Below are 21,938 nucleotides of genomic sequence, written 5' to 3'. Positions count from 1 at the left end.
TATTATTTTAATTCACATGAGTAATCTGAAGTGTTTTTAAGGGTTGATATGCCTTGTTCCTCTGCTGACAGAAGTGTATTGCTATTGGTTAAAAGGTAGAAATTAAGTTTAGTTTGTAAGTGCAGACTAAGGCCAGGAACAGACATTAGATCAGCTAAAATCACAAATATTTCTCCTCCTGGGTTGGAATGAGAGGGCCATGTGGGTGCTCTTCCAGCTATGGCTGAGCTGTTCATTGTCAGCTGTACTCAGGTGCAGCAGGGCAGCATTGCAGTCCTTGGAATGCAGCACACATGTAGCTCTGTTGGCTTCATGCCAATGCATGGCTAACAAAGGTTTTCACAAAGAAATACCTCACAGAGGTATTACAGAAATCCTTTAGAGTTGTAGAATCTGTATTTGTTCAAATTCAGATGCTAGATGGATTTCATTTGATGCATAGTGATTCAACTACTTTCATTTCTGAACTGGTAGTCTCCCAGCTGGGGGGGGGGCGCTAAACGTCAAGGAGCATCTCAAAGAAAATTTGTTTGCAATTTAAAATTATTTGTTATCTTGGCTGCATCATTTCTGCCATGGAATTTTCATTAGATTAACAAGGGTATTCACCAGGATTTGCAAGACCAAGTTTTCGTTTTTCAGTCACTCTCCTAAAGATAATTCAAAGGGGTTTTTTTTGACCTGTAATGGGAAGCACCAGCTGAACCCTGATGTTCCCCATGTCATTTGCTCTATTTCTTGCAGAAGAAAAAGACAGAAAATAGGACCATGAAAAAGAACAAAGAGTTGCTGTCATAGAATTTCTAACTTGGAATAAGAAAGATAATTCTAGAAAAATGACAGTTCACCTATGAGCAGTAGGAGTTCAAAGGAAGGACAGGTGGAATTTAAGTGAGAATGAGCACGTGAGGCTTTTTGTTCTAAACACTTCCCGGTGAATGGTGTTACTCTGTCAAGTCATAGCATGACTGTTCATGTCTAGGAGCAAATATAAAATATTGAAGTTACTTATGTGCTGGCGGGAGCTGTTGATGACTGACAGATCTGATTCTATATATATTAGGGTATTTTTATTTTTTAAATTTTATTGTATGTGATGTCGATATTCTGAGGCATTATTATGAAGATGTTTTATACGCAAATATATTTATTTCTAGAACCTTAAAATATATATGTCCATATACATGACTGGTTTAGATATTAATGACTTGAGAAAAATTTAGCTCCAGGAATTTTTCTGTTTATGTTGGATTTGCCTTCAGGGAATTTATTTGGAAGTAAAATTGTGATGAAAGAACACCTTTCATGCACCAAATTACCAAGTAAATTAATTTCCCCACAAGGATGTTTTCCACCTGAATACAGAAGCATCCACAGGCTCTCCCTAGGTACAGGCAAAGCAGGAGGCTGCTCAGGTGAGCAGATGATGTGGGCCATGGTGGTGTTCTTGCTTATGCTGTGTGCCTTGTTCCGTGAAGGGTAGCACTGGGGGCTGCTGCTTGGGCATCCTGGTGTGTCAGAGCGTGCAGAAATGTGGGCACTGCTGAAGAGTGAGCAATACTGGCCAATTTTCCACCCTGAAACTAGCAACTACTGCCTCCATTTGCCCCGACTCTGTATTTTCTGATATTTTTTCTTTAACTCTCTGAGGCTGTGCCTTTCCCTTATTCTCACTGACTGTCATCACTACTTCCTAGATTCTGAGCAACAAGGTTGAATTGCTGCCTTTTCTTCCCCACTGTCTCTTTGTAACCACTGAATGTATTTCCTTGCAAGGGCAGGAATGGCTTACTTTACAATGTAATGACTGGGCCTCTCAAGGTCTAGTCAACACAAGTAAGAGGACAGGACACTTTCAAGTAATTGAGGCCTTTATGAACAAATGTAGGAGACAAATTACACATTAAAGTAATTCTGTTCCTTTCTGTTTGGAACATGATGCTGTGGCAATGGGCACTCCCTTTTTTATTGCAGAGTACAAGCTTTATTAATCTGTATAATCTGTAATTTATATAGGCCTTATTGAAGCTATTTGACTGTGGAGAGGTACAACAAACAATAATATGTAACATCAGATTTTGTGCAATTACAGAGCGATTCTGGGATTGACAACTGAACTAATACCATCACATGGAGCATGCTCCATGATCATTTGCCATTGGTTGTTCCCAGTACAGATGCACTTTACTGGATCCTATGTTGGTAAATAGGGTCATCTAGCGATTAAGCACAATAAAATGGGTGGTAATATTGGTGTTAAGTCTGTTCATAGTACCTGATAAAGCAATGTGTCCAACATGCTGATGCTGAAAACTCTGCCAGCAGCAAAGGGCAGTCGAAACATAAATGCCAGGTTAGATCCCTTCTCCCGCTCTTTCTGTTAAGGAATTAAAAAATAGGAAAAACTTTTAATGCGGGTTTTGGAAGGATTGTAACAAAAACATGAAATAGATATTATCTTGAAAAAATTCAAAAGTGTAAAATCCCAAACATAGTTTCTTCCTACAAGTATTTTGTTCTATGTAAAATAAGACACCAATAATAAGAGGTACCAATCTCTTTTTATAACTCATATGTCATTATTGGTTTTTATTGCTTAACGTTAATTCAAATCTGCTTAATAACTGAATGATATTAAAGAAAAGAAAATGGAGACAGGAAATAGGAGGCTTCCTCCTGAAGGTTAAAAAAGCAGCCTGCCTGTGTGTAGATCACTGCAATACTGCCATCGCATACTGGGCCATCCCAGATAGATTTATGCTCACCTAACATCTGTGTGCTTATCCCTGTGGAAGATACAAAATCACAGGATTGGTTTCATTAAAAGATACAGGAACTTGTACTTATTTCAAAATGATCACTTAGAGCTTTAGAACTTTTATCGTTAGCACCTGCAATATTTACTTGAAAAAAAACCACAGCAAACTAAAGTGTAAACCTTATCCAAAACATTACAAACCCTTTCTTTCAGGAAAGAGGGAGTGGTCACCTAATTTTTTTTCTCACACAAGACAAATGGAGAACATAGATTTTAAGTTTAGAGTGTGGGTGTTTTGGTTTTCCTTTTCTCTGTTGTATAAAGGCCACTGCTCTCTCCTCTGTCAGGGCTGAGTTTACTGTCAGATTTATTTATTTTTAAAATGAGAAAAGTTGCAGCTGCAACAGCAGATGGTCATCTGATTTGTGTATCTGTCTTCTGCAGCCCATTAGGTTGAAAAGCCAATTTTGCAAGTGTTTCACTGCTACCTCAAGGCAACTTGCCTGACATTCTCAGTCTTTCTGAAAATGAGGTGCTTAATGCAGAAATAACAAGCAACTCTATGTTTGACTGCTTTAGGTAATTTTTACTGGAGTTTTTAATTGCCTTTCATTTTGCATGAGGGAGTTCTGAAACATCAAATGAACTACAGCACCACCTGTGAAGTTCTCCCTGTAAATGTTAAGATGAAGTGACTGCGAAATATCAACAGCAGGCAACTGCAACAGCAGTGAAGAAAATGGTCTTTCTTTAAGATAATTTATCTACCTCTTTCAGCAGAGCATAGTTTGGATAGGAAGTTCATTAAATGTTCAGCTTCCAACCTATCTTGACAACTTTTGCACAATAAATTAATAAAGATAGCCAAGAAGCTAAAATATTTTTAAGTATTTCCAGAACATTTGCTTGAAAAATTAAGGTGATGAAAAGCAAGAAAGAACTGAGATAAAAAACCCTGGTTTCACTGCCTAAAGGCCACCCAAATATTTACATCTTGTGGTCAACATGTACGTGTGACATTCAACCGAGTAAAAGATTTACTTCTCATCCTTATCCTGTCTCATCCACACAGGCTGAATTTTTGCAGCATTCAATTCCTCTTTAAGAAACTGGACTGGGAAGGTAAGTTTCTATAAAGAGGCTCTTTTCCATTAAGTATATATTGAAATTAGCTAGGTGAATATTATACAGTAAATAGGGAACTCTCTGAAATCCCCAAAATCTAGGAAATTTACGGTACAGCTAGGAAATGGAAATTATATGTTAAATCTCTGATAATTGTAATGATTTTGGCATTAATTCAAATGCACCAAGATATGTAAGATATCTGAGGTGCACAGATTGGGAGGCTACATGAGAAAACCCAGCAATCATACTGATTGATAGATCGATAGGGGAGAAAGACAAGACTGTAGTGAAGGATTTCTGCCCTTGAAGACTGTCACAGTGATATTATTTGTCTCTCACAAACTCAGAAAATGGCCTGAAAGATCATGAAGGTAATACTAATATTGTAAGATTTGGGGAGTGCAGAGGTGGCTAGGTCAGATCACCAGTGAAGATCTGTGAGAAAGAGGATTGGCCTTGAGTTCATGGAGTTAAAATGATGCACAATATTACTTCCTGTGTTCCACCTGTTTAAGTAACAGTATTTTGAACAAGCAAATTAAATTTTATCTCCATACAGCCAAACAGTTTCACAGTTTGAAAATGCCAAATGTGCACCTTAATGTATAGAATATCGAAGTTTTATCTAACAGTTAAGCTGTCCTTATCATCACTCTGACAGAGAATAATTGCTGTTCTCAAATCATCACAGTAATGCCAATATTTCTCCCAGATACACAGAAGTGTGTACAGAAGACATCATTATAGTGATGATATATTAAAGTGAAGTGGAATTAAAAACAATGTTATAATAAAATCTGTATGTTTTAAGCATTTAGTCAGTTAAAAGATGTTCCACATTAATTGCCTGTGTCAGCCTCTTGGACAATTACATTAGCTCTAAATATTCAATTATCCAAAAATATTTAATTTTCCTTGAGCAAATTCCACCAGAAAGTTGCTTGATTAATATTATATTGTAAAGTGATGAAATCAAATCAAAATTTATTCTTAAATGAAGGTAGAATTTTGAAAAAACATTTTCTTTTACAGTAGCTCTACAACCATAAATCATTTCACTGTTTCCATTTCACTGTTTCCAGTTCAAGTTTTCACTTGTTTTGAAATCATTGCTACAAAATCAGAAAAATTAATAAAATTGTAACATTTAAGTTGGGGGTGAGGGGAGGCAATTTTCCTTACCTTTTCCAATTTGGATAGAGCAAGAGAATAGCAGTCTTTGGCTCTGAACTGCATGAATCTCATGTTGGCTGGGTGAGTTAGTTCTGTGATGATGCTTAGGCTGGAGAACAACCTGCATTTTAAAAGAATGTAATGGTTACACTTCTAATTATAACAGCTCACAGATGTAAGGCTCTACATAAAGCTACAGCTTGTGCTTGTGTCCATGTTTTTAATGAAGTCCCTGAAACCTTTGGTGGGTCTGGGCCCAGTGAAATGCTGCTCCAACAGCAGAGGAAACTACAACACATTCCCTGTAGAATTCACAAAGAAGCACACACTGAGCTCACAAAATACTTAAATGCTAGAAAGAAACCACTTAATTTCGTTATCAGAGGTTTTATTCAGTGATTGCTACAATATCACAAATCTGTAGGAAACAACAAAAAATGCAAAAGTATAAAGCTTGCACTTAGTACTTGGTTGCATGTAAACTACTACTGATTTATGCACCCTTTCCAGTTGATTTTTCTTTCTTGAGGTCTGTTTGTATGCTGTGACTACAGTCTGAGCAATATAGATGAAAAGTGACACTTGTGGGAGTTGCTGAGAAAATGTATGTTTATGTATACTTATGTTCTCACTTTGAAATATTTACATATACAAAATATTTATAACTTAACACCAATTCAGGCTTCCAGTAACAAAAAGCAGTGAAGAAAGCTCAGCTGTGAACTGGCTGAATTACACAGATTTTCAAGCAGCAGACTAAAGAGCCCCTCCTCAGCACTCAGGGCTCCAAGAAACAGAAAGAAAATCATAGTTTATGCTATTTAAATACTAAAGAAGTTGGAATAGGACTCATTATTATTTGAGTATTTCATCTACAGATTCATGACAGAAAATGAGATGTACATTTGTAGCCTCTTCTGGTGATCCTGAGGGTACTTATCTATACTTGGCAATAGACAATTGTAGTACTATTTACATCATTGATGTGGCTTCTGTCTCAGTTTTCATGGAAGCAGGGTTTAGTAAGTTAGTGTCAAATGGAATTCAGTGCACCTTTTTGCAAGTCTTGTCCTTTTCCCTCACTTTTGCAGGGAGAAACATCACTGAAATGGCAATTCAAGCAGAGCCTAAATGTGAGGAAATGTATATCCAGACTGTCTACCAATATGTGTTAATCCCATATTATATTTGAAAGCTAACACTACAGAATTCAGAATTAGGAAATTAAAAGCTTATCTCATGATTAAAGATACACAACTACAGGAAAAAATGCAGGCTGCTATGTTTCTCCTAAAGATGGTTTAGTTTATTACTGAGATATGAAAACTGATTTATATTAGGTAATCAGTTTCAAAACTGGTATTGGTAAAATATTTTACTTACGAGTGCCTTTTAGCTGAACTAGGGGAAATTACCCTCCAGGTAGTCAGGGACAGATTGCTTCTTGCCCTGGGTGTAAGGCACACTGCCTGCCAGCTTTCAGCACTGGAGCAGGCTCCTTTTGGGCAAAGATCCCTCACCTCTACCCCACTCTAGTGAGAAAGGACTGGATGGGGCAGAGAAAGCCCCACTAGCCTGATGGAAGACATGGCTTGCTGTTGAACTGGTTATTTGGAAATCAGACAAGCAATGCAATGCCATCATAGCACCTCGTTTGGTTTATCTCTAAATTGGTGCTGACAGCTAGATGCCAGCCAAAATACTGGCCTGTTAGGTGTACTGCTGGCAATAGGCTTCCTGCAGGATTTGAAGCACAGCCTTTAAGAGGTTAGCTAATAAAACTTTATAGTAGTACAGCCCTACTGCCTGAGGAAACCCGCTGCTTTTCTGAGGTGGACTGGTTGCACATAGGTAAAACCTTATAAAAATGAAGGCCTTGTTGCCTTTGTAAAATCATGGCTCAGGCCTGTTACTTTGGCTAAGTAGAAAAGAACCATGGGGAAGAGACACAGTTGAATTAGGCGTAGAAAAAGATGCTGTTGAGCATTGCATGTCCACATCGTGGTGCGTGGGGGTTGGCCGAATGACGCTTGTTGCGCTTTAAAGCTCTGTAAACCAATAACCGGCCAACTGCTTCCAAAGGCCGCATTCTCGCAGGAAAGGTCTCTCCTTTGCACCTGCCTGCGGACCCTGCATTGCTCCTTATCGCAGCAGTGGACTCACACCTGTCTACAGGGACTCAGTGGTTGGCTTCCCCTTTCATTTTAGAAAGTGAAAAGCATCTTAAGGCATAGTCCAAGACTATTAATTTCTCCTTTTCTTTTTAAGCTGCTTGTTCTTTCTTAGTCAGTGTGCCCATTCGAGTCACACTTCTGTACTCCTAACTATGTTAGACAAGCTAGTGCTGTGTCACAGTTTTAATTGGGATGGCACAGCTTCTAGCCCTAAAGGTGCTGATAACCCTGTCCTTATAAACAATGAATCTGGCTTCCAGGGTGGGGAGCACGCTCTCCTGGCAAAGCAGGATTGCTAATTTATGTATATCGGGGAATAATGTCAGAACAGGTGTATGAGAACTGCCCGCCTAGGCCAAACAGTACTGCAGCACTCTCACATGGCTTTTTCAAGCCTGAGTAACTCACATCAGGGATGTTTAGATCAGCCTGTATCCTCTGAAGGATTTCACCTGGTGTGACTAAAGTGGAGTCTTCTTCAATGACATGATATCGTCGAGAACAGCATGTATTAAATCCAGTGGTTTAAAATCGCTCTTTAACACTACAGTTTGTGTTAAATGCTGTTGCTCTCTACCATGTTCAGTCTTTTCTTCATTAGTTTCTGACATTAGTAGCTATTAATAAGTGATGAAAAAGCCTTCAATATATTTTTAGAGGTCATTTACAAAACTATTTACCTTGGTGCAATGAGTGTAGTTTATTCTGTAGAACAGGTAAATGCCACTACCTTATGCCTCTTCCCAAAGCTTACTTAATTCTACCACTTTTATATACTATAAAAAATGCAGTGACATTTTTGTACATGTTCTAGGGAAAAAAACAAATTTATGCAATGCATTATTTGTGAAAGTCTATAAAGTTTTATGAAGAAGTATTGTTAAGTCTTAAACCAAGATATTTATTTTAATTCACTTCGATTGTAAATACGCAGTGTTAATACTGAACCAGACACAGAGTTTGTATGTGAGTTAAAGCTGCCATCTAGTTGCAAACATCATGCAAGACAACTGAAGGAGTGTACAGAACATCTAATTGGATACCTAAGATATGTAGTTTCCTATTAGGATCTTTTACAAAGTAGAGCACAACTATGGGAAAAAACAATTGGAACGTTGCAAGTTTTATTTTTGATAGAACTCCTTTTTCCATTTGGGGTTAAAATGTATTTCTGAGAAATTGATGTATGTAAAAAACCTCAGTAAGATGCCTTACCACTGTATGGTTAGGAGTGGATCTGAGTGATGCACAGATAAAGTTCAGTTATAGGTTCAACCCAAATTTCCTGAGTACGAAACACACCTGTGCACGTATCGGGTACCAATTCAGAAACTGACTGTTAGAAAAAGACAGAACTAAAGTTTCTTGTGCATTGTAGATTTTGATTCTTTTGAGCACCTGCAGAAATGCAAACAGCATTTAACTGCATTCTCACAGATCTGTGTTTACAAAAAAGCTCCATTGAAATACTTGTATTTTAATGAGCTCAGTTTTCTAAACCACTGAAGGATTCAAAGGACTTTTACTATGCACCTCTCTCCGGTCTTTTGTGGAAGGCTTGACACAGAGGACAAGTAATTGCAATAGAAGCAGTGTTGAATGATACTCAATTTTCTTCCAGGTCTTACTAGAAGGAACACCAGGAAGTGCTAGGCTTAAGCCCCAAATCAGGGAGCCAATTTGTAGCTGACTCTGTAGTGTGTTTTGTTTCATGTGAGATTTTTGGGGGGTTTTTACTAAGCAAATGTTTTTCTCTGCTCAAAGTGACACATTTTTTCCATACTTACTGAACGAAGATATTTAACACAAAGGCTTTAATGAGGAGAGCTCTCAGAAGGAATAGCAAATCTCAGTGTTCTGCTTTTCAACACAGCCTCCTCCGCCTCTTTACTAGACTGATCATTTTATACTCTCATGATTCTTACCATGTTCCTGTCATTTGTAATGTTGCATATATATAAAACCCTAACTTTTGTGCAAAACTAAATAATCAAGGTGTGAACACTTGCTACTAAGTTCATAGTGATGCACTGCTTTCAGCATTACAAGGATCTGCTTTGCATATGGGCTTTAGTATTATTGTGAATTTTCTTTTCTCAACTACCTTTCATCCTAAGTCTTCAAGAGTAACTTTATTTTCCTTCCTGTAAACATGACAGCTACCTTTTTAAATGATCATCCGGTTTTGGGATGCAAAGCATTTCATCTGAGCTTTCAGGAGAATACCTCAGGATTCTAAGTGAATTGCTAAGCAGGGTGAGAAAACGTTTGCCTATGTAAGACACAAATTCATGCAAGGGAAAACTTAAGTAGAATAAAAAAAAAATAATTTCTTGGCACAAAAGGTATCAAGTATTTCACAATTAATAAGGATGTGTAGATAGACTGCAAAAATGCCTTACCTGAAGAGGGTTTGCACATTCACAATGGTCTTGGCATCTGCCATGTAGTCTTCCTCGGCACTCATGGTGCTTTCTTTGTCCACCACCACCATATTAGCTGCAAAGGTGACCCCACACCTTAATAAGTCATCTAGGCTTTTGTGAAGAGAAAGAGGGAGAAAGAAACAAGCAACTTAAATATGGAACACTTGAAAGATTAGCCATGGCTGGCATCTGCAGATCAGCTACCTATCGTAACTTCTAATACAATCAAGGATAACATCTCAATTAATTGGTAGAATAGAATACAGAATCTACTTCAGTAGGTTGTTACAGTCCCTCTCTTTTTGTTAATGATAAATCTATATATATTTTTTTTTTAATAAGCCTTTAGCAGTTACTTGGGAAGACTTTGGCCTTATCCACTGCAACAAATTGCTCCATTGCAGTTACTTCTGACAATAGAAAAACCCAAATAAATGCTCTGAGTTGCTCTTTCCTACAGTTTTATTTTGGCTTCAAAATGTTAATAAATGAGTTGGAGTGTTCTCAGGATGCTTTTGGGAGCAGCTGCAGAGCATCAGAACTTTGTGCACAGCTGGACACTCTTTGTGTGAAGCCCAACCACAGAAAACACTCACAGACAGCTGAGTTACAGTTTTCATCATGCCTTGCACCTTTGTCTCCAAAATGAAGCATGTTTCATCTGTTTTAACAACAGCATTTTCTACAGACCCCAAGCACTTTCTGACAAACATGGTGGGTTTTTTTAACAACTTATTTTGGAAGAATATATATCATTATTTTTGAACCTGTGCAGTATCACTGATGGTTGTCTACAGCAAAAGAAAAACTGATTTTATATGATCTATGCCAACAACTGTAGTGTACAAGTCCAAACTTTTTTCTGAGTAATTTGTATGTCTGCTTTTTCAGACTTTCAGTTGATCTCTGAAAATAGCAGCCTATTTTGAAATATCCAGATTTTTTGCATTTCAGTGTTTCATAAGCTCAACAGCTATTCTTATTTTAGCAGTTACCTTTTGCTGGCTTGTGGAGAATTTGAAAAATGCTAATGTGGAAGTATTATAATTCTAGTTCTCATGTACCTGTAGCTAAAGGTTTCTCAAGATTGACTAGATTTCTGCACAACTGTGAAATCTCTTCAGTTACAGATCTCAAATCTTGTACAGATACCTACTACTTGACATATTTTGATGAAGTCCCTCTCTGCTCTGAGTTTTGGTAAAGCTGCTCTTCTGTGACCCATCTACTTCTAACAAAAAGAGAATGGTAAATGAGAATCATTGCTTTGGTGGTTTTCTATCTAAGATGATGACATTGCTGGTGACCAAATGAGAAATATTTCAGATACTTGCAGGTAGTAGGTGGTACTTTCGGAACGTGTTTTATACCCCTTTAATGAGAAAAGGAAATGTGCAGGTTTTACAGTGTATTTCTCATCTAGAACTGATCAGATCTATTAGTTGTATGTGATTTAAAAACATGTTGAGGAAAACACAGGGAATATGTATGAACTATATTTTTTAAAGTATCTAATTAATGAAAATAGATGTCAAAAAAACCCTCTACAAACTATGGTTGCTTATTGCACCGTGAATTAAAGTGATTTTAGTGTCAGAAAAGATGCAGAAGTTCATGCTGGTATGACTGAACTTTTGAATTCTCAACAATGACTTATTCCAAAGACTACATGCTTCATTTTTTTTAATGCACTCAATTCTAAAAGAACAACGAAACACCATTAGGGAGGGATTTGGTGATTTCCATTTTGAAATAAACTCAGTAAATTTAAACAAAGTTTGATTTTCCACATTAATAAAATAGGTTAAGATCTCAGTTATCAATTACTTTGAATACTTTGAGTATTCCTTCTTGAGTATACATTTAATTGTTCTGCCACTATGAGTTCTTTTTATAACTATTATGGACTTAAGAGTTAAGAAAGTAGTAGATGTTAATAACCAGCAACCCTTTCTTGCTTAAGAGGAAAAAATGTAAAGTGAAAAATGTTTCTGTAGACCCTTTGTAAACCTCACAAGGACCATGGTACCACCAAGGTAAATCTGTAACTGTATCACTATTATAAGCAGGAAGTAAATTTTTTGATTTCTATAGAGGGGATTAATATTATGGACTTGTAGCCCCAATTCAGTATTCACTATGTAGTGAAGCAAATGGTTTTCTTTACATTTACACTCTACACAGAGGAGTTTACTAAAATACTCCTGAGTCCGTGCTCTTCTCTTGTTTCTGCCTGATTTTTACATGAAATTTCTGTTGCTAAACCTGTATCCATAAACATATATTAGCAGAGGTGAAGACAGAAATGTAGGAGTAAGTGATAATTTAAGTAGTGGAAGATGAAGACTGTTGGACACATTCAAGACTGTTTGCGTTCTGTAGCTATCTTTACAAAACCTGAGTCATTGACTTCCAACAAGTTATAACTCAGTACAGACTGACACTAGAATCAGGGCTATAATCTGTTCATCTCTTGAAACATATGAACTCACCTAAATAACAGTTAATCTTATGGTTTTGAAGATATTAACTTGTGCTCCCTGTCATGCTTTTCACTAATGAGATCCTTTATAAATGAGAAATTTGAAATCCCAAATTACAGCACACAGACACAGACTACGCATGCAAAAAGCTCATCTCCAGCTACAACACGCACACTAAAACATGCAGTGACAATACACACAACAAACCACTGAGACTACAAAGTTAAGTTTTCTAACAGTTATTTCACCTACTTGTCGATAGAGCCCACCATGTAGTAAACCATTGGAAACCAACAGATTGCATCCAGAAAATGCATATCTGGCCTGAGCAGCAGACGGAATTACAAAATGAAACACAGTATCACAACAGCAGCATCTCTTCTAAAATATTTCAATCAACTGGTACTTTGGGGTTTTCTTAAAAAAATAACTTTTTTAAACTTTGGCATTGCAATATCAGTTTAAGCAGGGGATAGGTTTTCAGAAAGCTGTGAATCAACAGTTTGCTGTGATCATAAAGAATGATCAGAATTAACATGCTTATATTAATAAACGCACCTCTAAAATCAGAAATGTTATGGCACAGGACAATTCCAAATATCAGAATTAATGAGTGATGTCAAGGACACACTACCAAGTTATACTCCAGTGTATGCCTTAGGAGGACTTAAAATAAGCATCAAGAATTCTTAATTAAAATGTGGAAATTGAATCATCACTTGGGTTTTGTGACACATACTGCTTTTCAAGCCTACTCCCTTTCAGAGGAGTCACTGCAAACGCTGCATAGAGGGAGACAACACTAAGGGTGTTGGTTTAATTAGCAAGCAGAGCTTTTACTTCACATTAATCAATCAAAAGTGGGTTTAGCCATGAAATGTCACAACAGCATTGCAATGTGTGAAGTAGGGCACTGTGCTGACAAAAAAAGCTGGCGCTAGAGGGCCCCATGTGCCCATGGCTTTGCTCTCGCACTGCCAGTGGAAGCGATTCAGCCTCATTTAGGCTTCTCAATTTGTGTAGTTCACTGTATACCATGGTACCTATATTAAAACCTTCTGTTGTGCAAGCACAGGTGACTAAGGAGCTGCCTGAGGCAAAGTGGGACACTTCACAGCAGGCCTTTGTAGAAAAAAAATCACTTAAACTGGAACAGATCTACGTAAAAGGAAGTGTCAGCCCTGGAATCACAACCTACAAGACATTTTTGCTTTCTTAGCTTGTTCTACTTTTCTGTGTACAGTTAACCTCTGTTTCTGTCTTCAAACTGTGATTTTAAGTAGCTGAGCTGTACCAAAGTTTTGCAAGAAAAAAAAAAACCTAGTTCATGATCAGATTATAAATGAACCAGTATTGACAGGGACAAATTTGTCTGAAATTTTAAAAGGAAGAAATGGAAAAATCCCAGCCATCAACAGACAGATATAAAAGTAACAACAATACTGCAGGTTTTAATTTTCACCCATGGCTTTAAATAATTTTAGACTAAGTGTGTCTGTGGGTGTCCTCTTGGTTTAAAGAACTGTTTATCTTTGAGTGTAGAGTTATTAAAAATATCCCTAACTGGTCCAGGCCAGTAAGTGCATTGTGTTAAGTAGGTTAGTGCTGTCACATAGCTGTGAAACTGTTACACAGCTTGCTTTTTACAGTGTTTATTAAGTTACTTAATTTTAGCAGTAGCATTCACAATTTTGGGGGTAATTTTAAGAAAAACTTAGCTGAAACATTGGCATGAAGAATAAGGACATTTAAGTTTACTACGGCCATTTACAGTCAGTAAAAGGTCAATTTTGTATAAGACAGTGACCATAGGGTATGATTTTTGTCACTAACTTTTCTCAAAGATAAGTGTGCCATAATGTTTTTGATTTTCAGCTGGCCATGTGAAAAGTGATCATCTATTGAAGTAATGGTAAAATGAGTTTAAAACTTAGCAGAGGGGGTAACAAAAGTCTCCTTACGGATTATCAAGCAGTAATACAATGGGGTTTAGTTCTTTCTTTGGTCGGTAATAAGCTCTGAGTGGGACAATAAAGTTATATAAGCCATTTCCAGCAGTTTCTGCTGCAACTATAATCAATTTATTTTTGAATCCGTAGGCTTTGGCATCTTCATAGTAGTTATGCTGGCACCCCTAAAATCAAAGTAAGAAACAAGTTCAGTGCATGTGAATATTGCATCAGATGACCCAATACAGACGTGGTTAGACATAAACACTTGGTGAGGAAAAGGAGGAAAAAATATAATATTATAGCAAATGCTGCACAGACTTCATCTCTGAGGAGAAATCAGAATTTAGCTCTACTCAAATGCAACAGACAAATGAGAATGCAGGGTTATCCAGTAACAGAAACTCCCTTTACCTTATCTAGTCTTAGACAACAGAAGGGGACTTTTTCATGCAGAAGATGACAAAAGGTGGGAGAACTTCCAATATAAGGAGAGTAAGGAGGATAGCCTTTGGCATACCTAAAATAGAAAAAAACCATTTTTCAGTACAGCACATTACCAAAACACAGGTGACTACACAAGTATTTTATGGGATGTTTATACATATGTCCAGGTTTTAGAGTCAAGTACACAAAATGAACTATGTTTAATAGAGGTCAAACAAATGTCTTTTGCAGCCAATTCAATAGAACTTAGTGAAAGCTGCCATGCTTTTGAGGACTGAAGGAATTTTGCATGGGTTTTTGAAAACAGTCTGTTGTATCATAGTGTGCTGTCATAGTGTTTTGAACTGGAAACTTTTAAGTTTAAAAAGGAAGGAAAGAAAATAGAAATAATTGTACTTCTGCTCTTCCTTCTCCAGTTTTTTTTCAAACACTTACCAAAAATGAGTGAAGTCATTACCTTTTTGCTTTAATAACATACTTTCAAAATGGCTGAAATAAATTCTAAATGGCAAATCCTCTACCCAATGAGATAAAATTTCTAATTGACCTTAGTTTTTTTTTTTTACAAGAGGCCTTTTAAATCCTGGTGTTTCAGTCTGCACATTTAAGATGACTTATCCTATTAATTTTTTCTCTGGAGTTTGACAGTCTTCCCTGGGGTGTCTCATGCTTGTCACTGGTGGAGATGGGAAACTCTGCTGGTTTAATTGTGTGTTTCAGTTTTAACACCCCTGTCAGCAATCCCAATAAACATAATTGCTCATCTGCACAGCAGGATTGAATCTTCTGGGTTTATCTGAATAATGCATCATTACTTTCAGTAACACACTAACAAGCATTTTGAATTAGATGTGATCATTTTGTCCCATACTGCTTTTTTGTCATTTCTGCATTTTGAAATCACACATCCAGCCCCAGCACTCAAAAAAGCCTGTTGGATATCTGATTATCACTGCAGTCTCATGACAGGTGTACTTATCTGTTTACAACTTTGTTGAGTGCTGACTTAGTAATTACAGAAAGTAAAAAAAAGGCATAAAGTAGGCTATGAATGGATTGCAATACATCACTACAGCTTTTTTAACTGCAAGAAGAAAATTTCTGGCAAATGGAAGAGTTAATCTGTCATAGGCTTATAGCATTCTGCTAGCATTTCCTAGAAGGGAATAATTCCATAACTGTGCTTCATGGGACTTGCTTCCTACAAGTCCTCAGACTGATCTGCATGTCAAAAAAGATTATTGATGCTTTTTATATAGTATTAACTTTTTACGTTATTTTACATGTACTATACGTACTCTAAGCCTGCAGAGACTTCGTCATCCGATGGAGTGGTTTCATCCTCTGACTGGTCACTGAGCAGGTCACACGTGTGAAGGGAGGAGGAGTCTGCAACCTCCAGCACTGGGGCTATGCTGGGCCTCCTGCCCTCCTTGCCCCCCTCGGCAGGAAGGGCCAGGGTGGCCCCGCTGGGCCCGCGGCACCCCGTGTCCTGTAAATCGATGGCCACGGTCCCTAAGGGTAAGGGAAGACATTTCCTCAGTGTGCTGCTTAGAACATTCTAATGAGATTCCTGTAATTAGTGGGGATTCCCTGACTGCATGGCAAAGGACTGACAGCAACACTATGCTAATTGCGTTTATTCCGTTAAAATAAAACAAATATTTAAACTGTACTCGAGGAAAGGAGCACTTTTCCTGACAATTAGTCTATGTCTTCTTGTTAACTACCTCTTTAAAATCATACCTTATATAATGAGTCCATATTTATATGCATCAACAACCTGCAGATTTTACTAAATGGTGTTTTTTAAATTAAAGAAGCTCAAGAAAACTTCTTACAATCAATCAGGTATGAATGCCAAAGACATACTCATGATCTACCCAGTTGTTTTGCTTTGCATACACTTCACTGTTACTTTTTTATACCAGTCTTAAGTAGTTTAATTCCACATTGTCAAGTAAAAGAAAAAGAGATCCCAATTCCATTTGTTTGGGTTTTTTGTTGTTGGTTTGTCTGTGGTGGTTTTTTTTTTTAATATCAAGGAAAATGTTAAAAGTTTTTATAATAATTCTTTCTATACATGATTATAGTTTCTTAAAATTTTAGGAAGTTGCTTTAAAATGTACTACTCATTAGATAGGAATATGTTGTGATGTAATTTTTTATTCTTTTTTTACTTACCCATGCTGGCAATTATACTGTGTACTGGTAACCTAGAAGCTCCATGATAAGATAATTTTGATTCATGATTTTGTCTATGCTTTTCTTGCTTCTTAAAAGCAGAATTCTCTTCTTTGGTGATATTTATATAAAAGCATATATCTGTAGAACTCATGATATATCGAGGACCTGGATTCAGCAAAATGTTTTTGTTATCTTCCTTTCTAACACCAATCAGACAGACTCCAAACCTTAATTAGAAAAGGAAAGGCATGGTTCACTTTGCACAGTCCTGCAAACACCAGAATTTCCATTGTCAAAACTGAACCTCAGGTGTATTTTTATTCTTTGCACATTGTGAACATTTGCAGCTTTCTGGATTACAAAGATGTTTGAAAAATGTTTTCTGCTAAATAGGCCAAGTCAAATCAAGCAGTTTTTCTGAGCTCATGAATTCCTAGGCAATTGAGTGGTTCTTGTAATGCCCATAATATTCTCCTAATGTTGTTCTAGTTGATTTTTTCTGTCAGATGAATAGTCATTTTTGGGAAAATATTGGTAGAAAAATGGATACATGATATGAAAAATTATTAATCATGTTAAATTGTTCCATTATTTATAAGTAATGGAAACCATTTTCATAATTCATTTTTTAAATTTCACAATTCACTCTTAGAAATGTATTTGATTAGTGATAGAAAATAAGGAATTACAGCAAAAAAACCTCTTTCTCTCCTTGATTAAATATGAGAATAAACCCAGCGTTTAGGGTTTGAGAAATGCTTATTTTATCAAATATATACAAACACACATGATTTGTGTTTAATTTGTATGTTCATCTCACAGAGCAGCACTGGATACGTGATGCATCATCTGCACTTTAAAGCAGGTATGTTATCATCTAACAGAAAGAAGAGTTTGATGTTTGAACAATCAGCAGAATGTGCTATGTGCCACTTTTAAATCGTACATTTTCCATAAAATTAACATGCCACAAAGGAAGCCAGATTTCCAGCTGAGTCTTAAATAAATAAAAACCTCACACCCTCCCACCCATTCTTTTCTAGATTATTTTGGACTTGGGAAAGGATTGGTATTCTAGGAAAACCCCTCTAAGGTGCCTTTTTTTTTTTCTTGTTGTCTAGCTCATCATTTATATCCTTTACATCCTATTCTCTTAGACTGAGGTGGGCTGTACAGAACAAACATAAGCTTTTACCTGACCAGCTCTGACTCAGAGAAACCTCCATATTAGAGGTCAGATATTTAAATGCAGAAACAGAGTAGCGTGTACTACTGTGCCTTTAGCGCAAAGCTACGTTGCAGGCAAAACAAGTAATTATTTCTTTGAACTTTTAATGGTCGATAGGAAAATAAACATACTTTTTATGTGCATGGAAAGAAGCATATGTGAAGCTCTTCCCTTCATACTCAGCAAAAAAAGTACTTTCTTCCAGGTTAATGTGATACACTTCGTTACCAGAGCATCTGCCATACATTTTCTGCCATTGTTCTGGTGATTGCTGACTCTCCCTGAAACATAAAGAGAATAATTTAACACTTAATGTAAAACTCTTATTAATCAGAATGGTATTTCTTGTCAATAGAAACTACAAATGTTTATTGAAAATGTCCTATGGGCTAATCTGAAAGAAATATTTGAGGTTAAATCTTGGTAATATTGTAAGTACAGAGATTATTTTAATGTATTAAAGAGCATTTTCTGCTAAGTAATAGACATATAAGAGTATGTGCTTTAGTATCAGGAGAGAGATGGGTCAATTAGTTTAAATTCACACCATAATAAGTAGATCCATGGCAATTTGAGGATGACAGGTAAAACCAGCAGCATGCTCTTTCTATTCATAGACAGTTTCTTCACATGCTTAGTGGCAGACTCTGGTTCCTCCCTGAATATCATTAATGACAACTTATGTAGGAAAGAATCATTTTTCTTTGGTCATTTTATCTGTAGAAGAGATTTTTCTGCATTTGCTTATCAGTGATCTTTACCCTCTGGGTATTTTTGGTTCCTGTGTCTTGCAGACTATTCACAAGTACATAACTCCTTTTCTCTAGTGCAAGAAAACAAATGACAAAGCAGATCATCCTTTACTCTGTGCAGCTGCTGCCCTTAATGCAAACAGTTTAGTGGAAATGTTCCAAACCTCAGCAACCCCAAAACTTGTAGCCCTGGAGCTCCTGGGAACTTCTTTATTAAGTTTCATGTGGAAAGAAGGTTCTGCCTGCATGAGTTTTCACTGGAGATAACTGATGTACATGCACACATATGTGCAGATAGGTCACAAAACTGACAAGTGTTTTCTGTGTTTTGCCACTTGAGTGAAGATCTCAAGATATTGGGACATGCTCCTTTATGCTCATTTATACATTTTCAATATCTTAACACAATTTCTATTTTTCTTCAATTTACCATGTTTCTCCACCCTCCTCAGGAAAACATTTTCTTTCAAGACAGAAATAAGTAAACCATTTTTGTTGCACCAGTCCAACCAGTGTACTAAGTATAGAACAATGTAATTTCAGAACATTTTTCCCCCAAAATAAAATGGTCACCTGTTTAATGTCTGCTTGGTTCCAGTGAGTTGTCTGAAAGCTTCCCATGGGGCTGTACTGTAAAGATCACATTAACTTCAAGTCAGAAAGGTTATTTTCTTCCAATATTTTGTATTGTCAAACAAACCCTAATAGAGTTGTATTACTATTTTAGATAATCAGATAACAGTTAAACATAAATATTAAGATTAATAATTAAGATCAATAATGAGATTATAAGTAAGATTTGGGGTAGAATTTTGATGTCTTACACACCAAAGTTTTGAATTCCATGAACAGCTGAGAAGACAAAAGGATTATTTACACCTCCTTAACAGGTATTTAAAACTTGAGTCCCACATAAGGTTTAAAGCAGATGTTAATAGCAAACACAATAATGAAAGGATAATTAAACAGGAACTAATGTAAAGGAAAGCAGTTCATTAGTAACATGGGAAATCTATTGAACAAATTATTTACATTCTTTTCATAATTTTCTATATTGTGTAGATCTAATTTAGTATTTCTTTGGTTTATAAATACAGGTATAGTTAAAATTTTTATTTGTAGTTTAAATAATCTGCTTTCACTTCATCTTTTTACTTAGCCAAACTCAACTGCTCATATGACTTCATCTTTCGTACGTATAAATGAAGGTAATTTAATCTCTTTTGACAATTAGTAGTTAATTTACCTCTTGTTCAACAACAAAAAAAATCTAGAAAAGCCAAAAAAACCCCTCTGAAATATAAATTAGTCAAATCCAAAGCAGTTTTATGTCTGCAGTACAAGGACAAATGCCCTTATTTTGGAGTCTGTCTGAGAATAAATGCTCTGAAGAGTGCTGACTACAGTAGATAAATAATAACTAGACATTTTCAATTTTTCAGTCTTTCTGTATAAATACAGGAGAGTATTCTTACATTAACATACATTGTACATTCTTACAGAAACACATGTTACTTAATCCTTCTGGATTCAAAGTAATGCTACAACTATTTGTGCAAAAACTTGGGGTTTTTTGCTCCTAGTATCCAATGACCAGAGTAGGAAACAGTTACTTTTATTATCCTGGTTACATCTATTAATTCTGATTACAAAAGAAATCTTAAGCACTTTGAATTCTGTGACAGGTACTTTGCATCATAGTTGGGAATTTGTAAACGATCAATATGACTGTATTAAAAAATGAAATGCTGAAGTTCCTAAGTACAGCAGAAAACATTTCCCTTTTGTGTGTTTGCTTTTGTGCTGATGCAAAATTCTCTAGCAGCTGCTAGGAACACTGCTCTTCTTTTATGTGCATGTAACATGAAATAACTGGGAAAGGTTCTGTATTCTGTGCATGTCACAGAATGAAAGGTAGGCAGGTAAAAAATGTATTTCACCATGGTGCTCAGCAGGTATCAAAACAATGTTTTGTTGCCTTCTTATTAGGATATTCCAGTGCAGACAATGCCGTTAAAATCTTGACATTTGCTGTTCTTAGTAGTAAAAGTTCTAGGAAGAATTTCTGTTTTCCCCATTCTGGGCAAAGGGGAGTACTAGAAATGTCATACAGAAGGTTACTAACACTGCTTATAAATAAATATATATGTACTGGGTTCATGGTTACTTGAAAAAAAAAAAAATCAGTGTTTTTACAAGACTTGTGTATGGTATATGCAGCCATTCCACTTCTACAGATGGATTTTGGGATTTATTCCTTTATGCATCTGTGTGCCCACAACATTTTAATCAAGAATACCTTATTATTCTAAGAATACAGCATAACAGAGATACACCAGATGTGGTAAAATTATTTTAGTGAATTCAGAGTTCTACTGTTCTGCAGAGGCACCATAATTCTGCACCCCTTCCAGCCACGCAGTCATGTTAAAAATCGTGTCTGTTTGTTTCCCTCTAAATGTGCAGGCACAGAAGAGCAAATACTATATGTTATCAAAAAAACATTTTTTGAGTTCATTGAAACAGATCTTCAAATTAACATATTAAATTAGGTATTCTTAGGACTTGTTAGTGCTCTTAAGTAGAACTTTGTGATAGATCTACAATTCCATCTACTTTCATATTGTGGAAGTGGCACAACAGCAAGCAACTTTAAATACTGGGGGGAAGGGGTGTTCTCTTCAAAATTATACTGCTTTGAGTAAGGGATTTTGATGCTTTTATTGTGCAGAAAGTTGAATTTTCTTTTTTAAAACTGTAGTTGTGTGGGAATTCAGGGTAAGCTGCTTTCCAAAGAATATCAGCTATGACTTTTCCAAGTTGTTTTGGGTTTTTTTATGGAAGTATATACTTACTGTCCCCTAGATGTATGAACCAGCAGAGTGATTAATGTAGAAGTAGCTGGGCATATACAGTTTAGAGCTAGCATAGCATATTTGAATTCCTCTTCACACACGACGTGATCTGCAGGGAAAAAAAGGATATAAATTGTTTTACAAAAATACTTTCAACTGAACAGAATTACCACTTCCTTGTCTAGGGAAACGGTGAAGATGCATCAATCAAAGTTTGGTCCAAGATCTTAATCTTGTGCTTGAACCTTGGAAATCAGCTGCATATGATTTTCCCTATCTATGCTGTCTAAAATGGATGGCTACTGTTCTAAATCCAGATCACAGATAAATGGTCTCCAGTGCTTGCTGATGGCATGAAAAGGAAATAGAAATTATTCT

The 21,938-nt window shown here is 36.4% G+C and overlaps 1 protein-coding gene and 1 long non-coding RNA gene across 7 annotated transcripts in view; one reads left to right on the top strand and one right to left on the bottom strand.

Moving 5' to 3' along the window:
- Positions 1 to 21,938, bottom strand: part of KCNT2 (potassium sodium-activated channel subfamily T member 2) — a 115,695-nt gene that overhangs the window by 14,039 nt on the left and 79,718 nt on the right. For 4 of the 6 annotated variants that reach the window (XM_039556100.1, XM_039556101.1, XM_039556104.1 and 1 more), the window contains 11 exons: positions 21,561 to 21,669; positions 19,279 to 19,335; positions 18,085 to 18,234; positions 16,723 to 16,952; positions 15,837 to 16,053; positions 14,506 to 14,611; positions 14,104 to 14,276; positions 12,395 to 12,466; positions 9,636 to 9,770; positions 5,069 to 5,180; positions 2,276 to 2,377 (listed from right to left, as the gene is read on the bottom strand). In XM_039556100.1, coding sequence (XP_039412034.1) covers positions 2,276 to 2,377; positions 5,069 to 5,180; positions 9,636 to 9,770; positions 12,395 to 12,466; positions 14,104 to 14,276; positions 14,506 to 14,611; positions 15,837 to 16,053; positions 16,723 to 16,952; positions 18,085 to 18,234; positions 19,279 to 19,335; positions 21,561 to 21,669 — 1,463 coding nt within the window. The remainder of the gene's footprint in view (positions 1 to 2,275; positions 2,378 to 5,068; positions 5,181 to 9,635; positions 9,771 to 12,394; positions 12,467 to 14,103; positions 14,277 to 14,505; positions 14,612 to 15,836; positions 16,054 to 16,722; positions 16,953 to 18,084; positions 18,235 to 19,278; positions 19,336 to 21,560; positions 21,670 to 21,938) is intronic. The other 2 variants (XM_039556102.1, XM_039556105.1) reach the window with 1 other exon arrangement.
- Positions 1 to 21,938, top strand: part of LOC109145957 — a 64,060-nt gene that overhangs the window by 17,356 nt on the left and 24,766 nt on the right. The window contains exon 6 of the long non-coding RNA XR_005602504.1: positions 3,831 to 3,880. This is a non-coding gene — a long non-coding RNA (uncharacterized LOC109145957). The remainder of the gene's footprint in view (positions 1 to 3,830; positions 3,881 to 21,938) is intronic.

This window comes from Corvus cornix, chromosome 8, assembly GCF_000738735.6.
Source record: "Corvus cornix cornix isolate S_Up_H32 chromosome 8, ASM73873v5, whole genome shotgun sequence".
NCBI classification, from domain to species: Eukaryota; Metazoa; Chordata; class Aves; order Passeriformes; family Corvidae; genus Corvus; species Corvus cornix.
The sequence above is the reverse complement of the archived record's forward strand: the minus strand, read 5'-3'. Positions and strand labels throughout refer to the sequence as shown.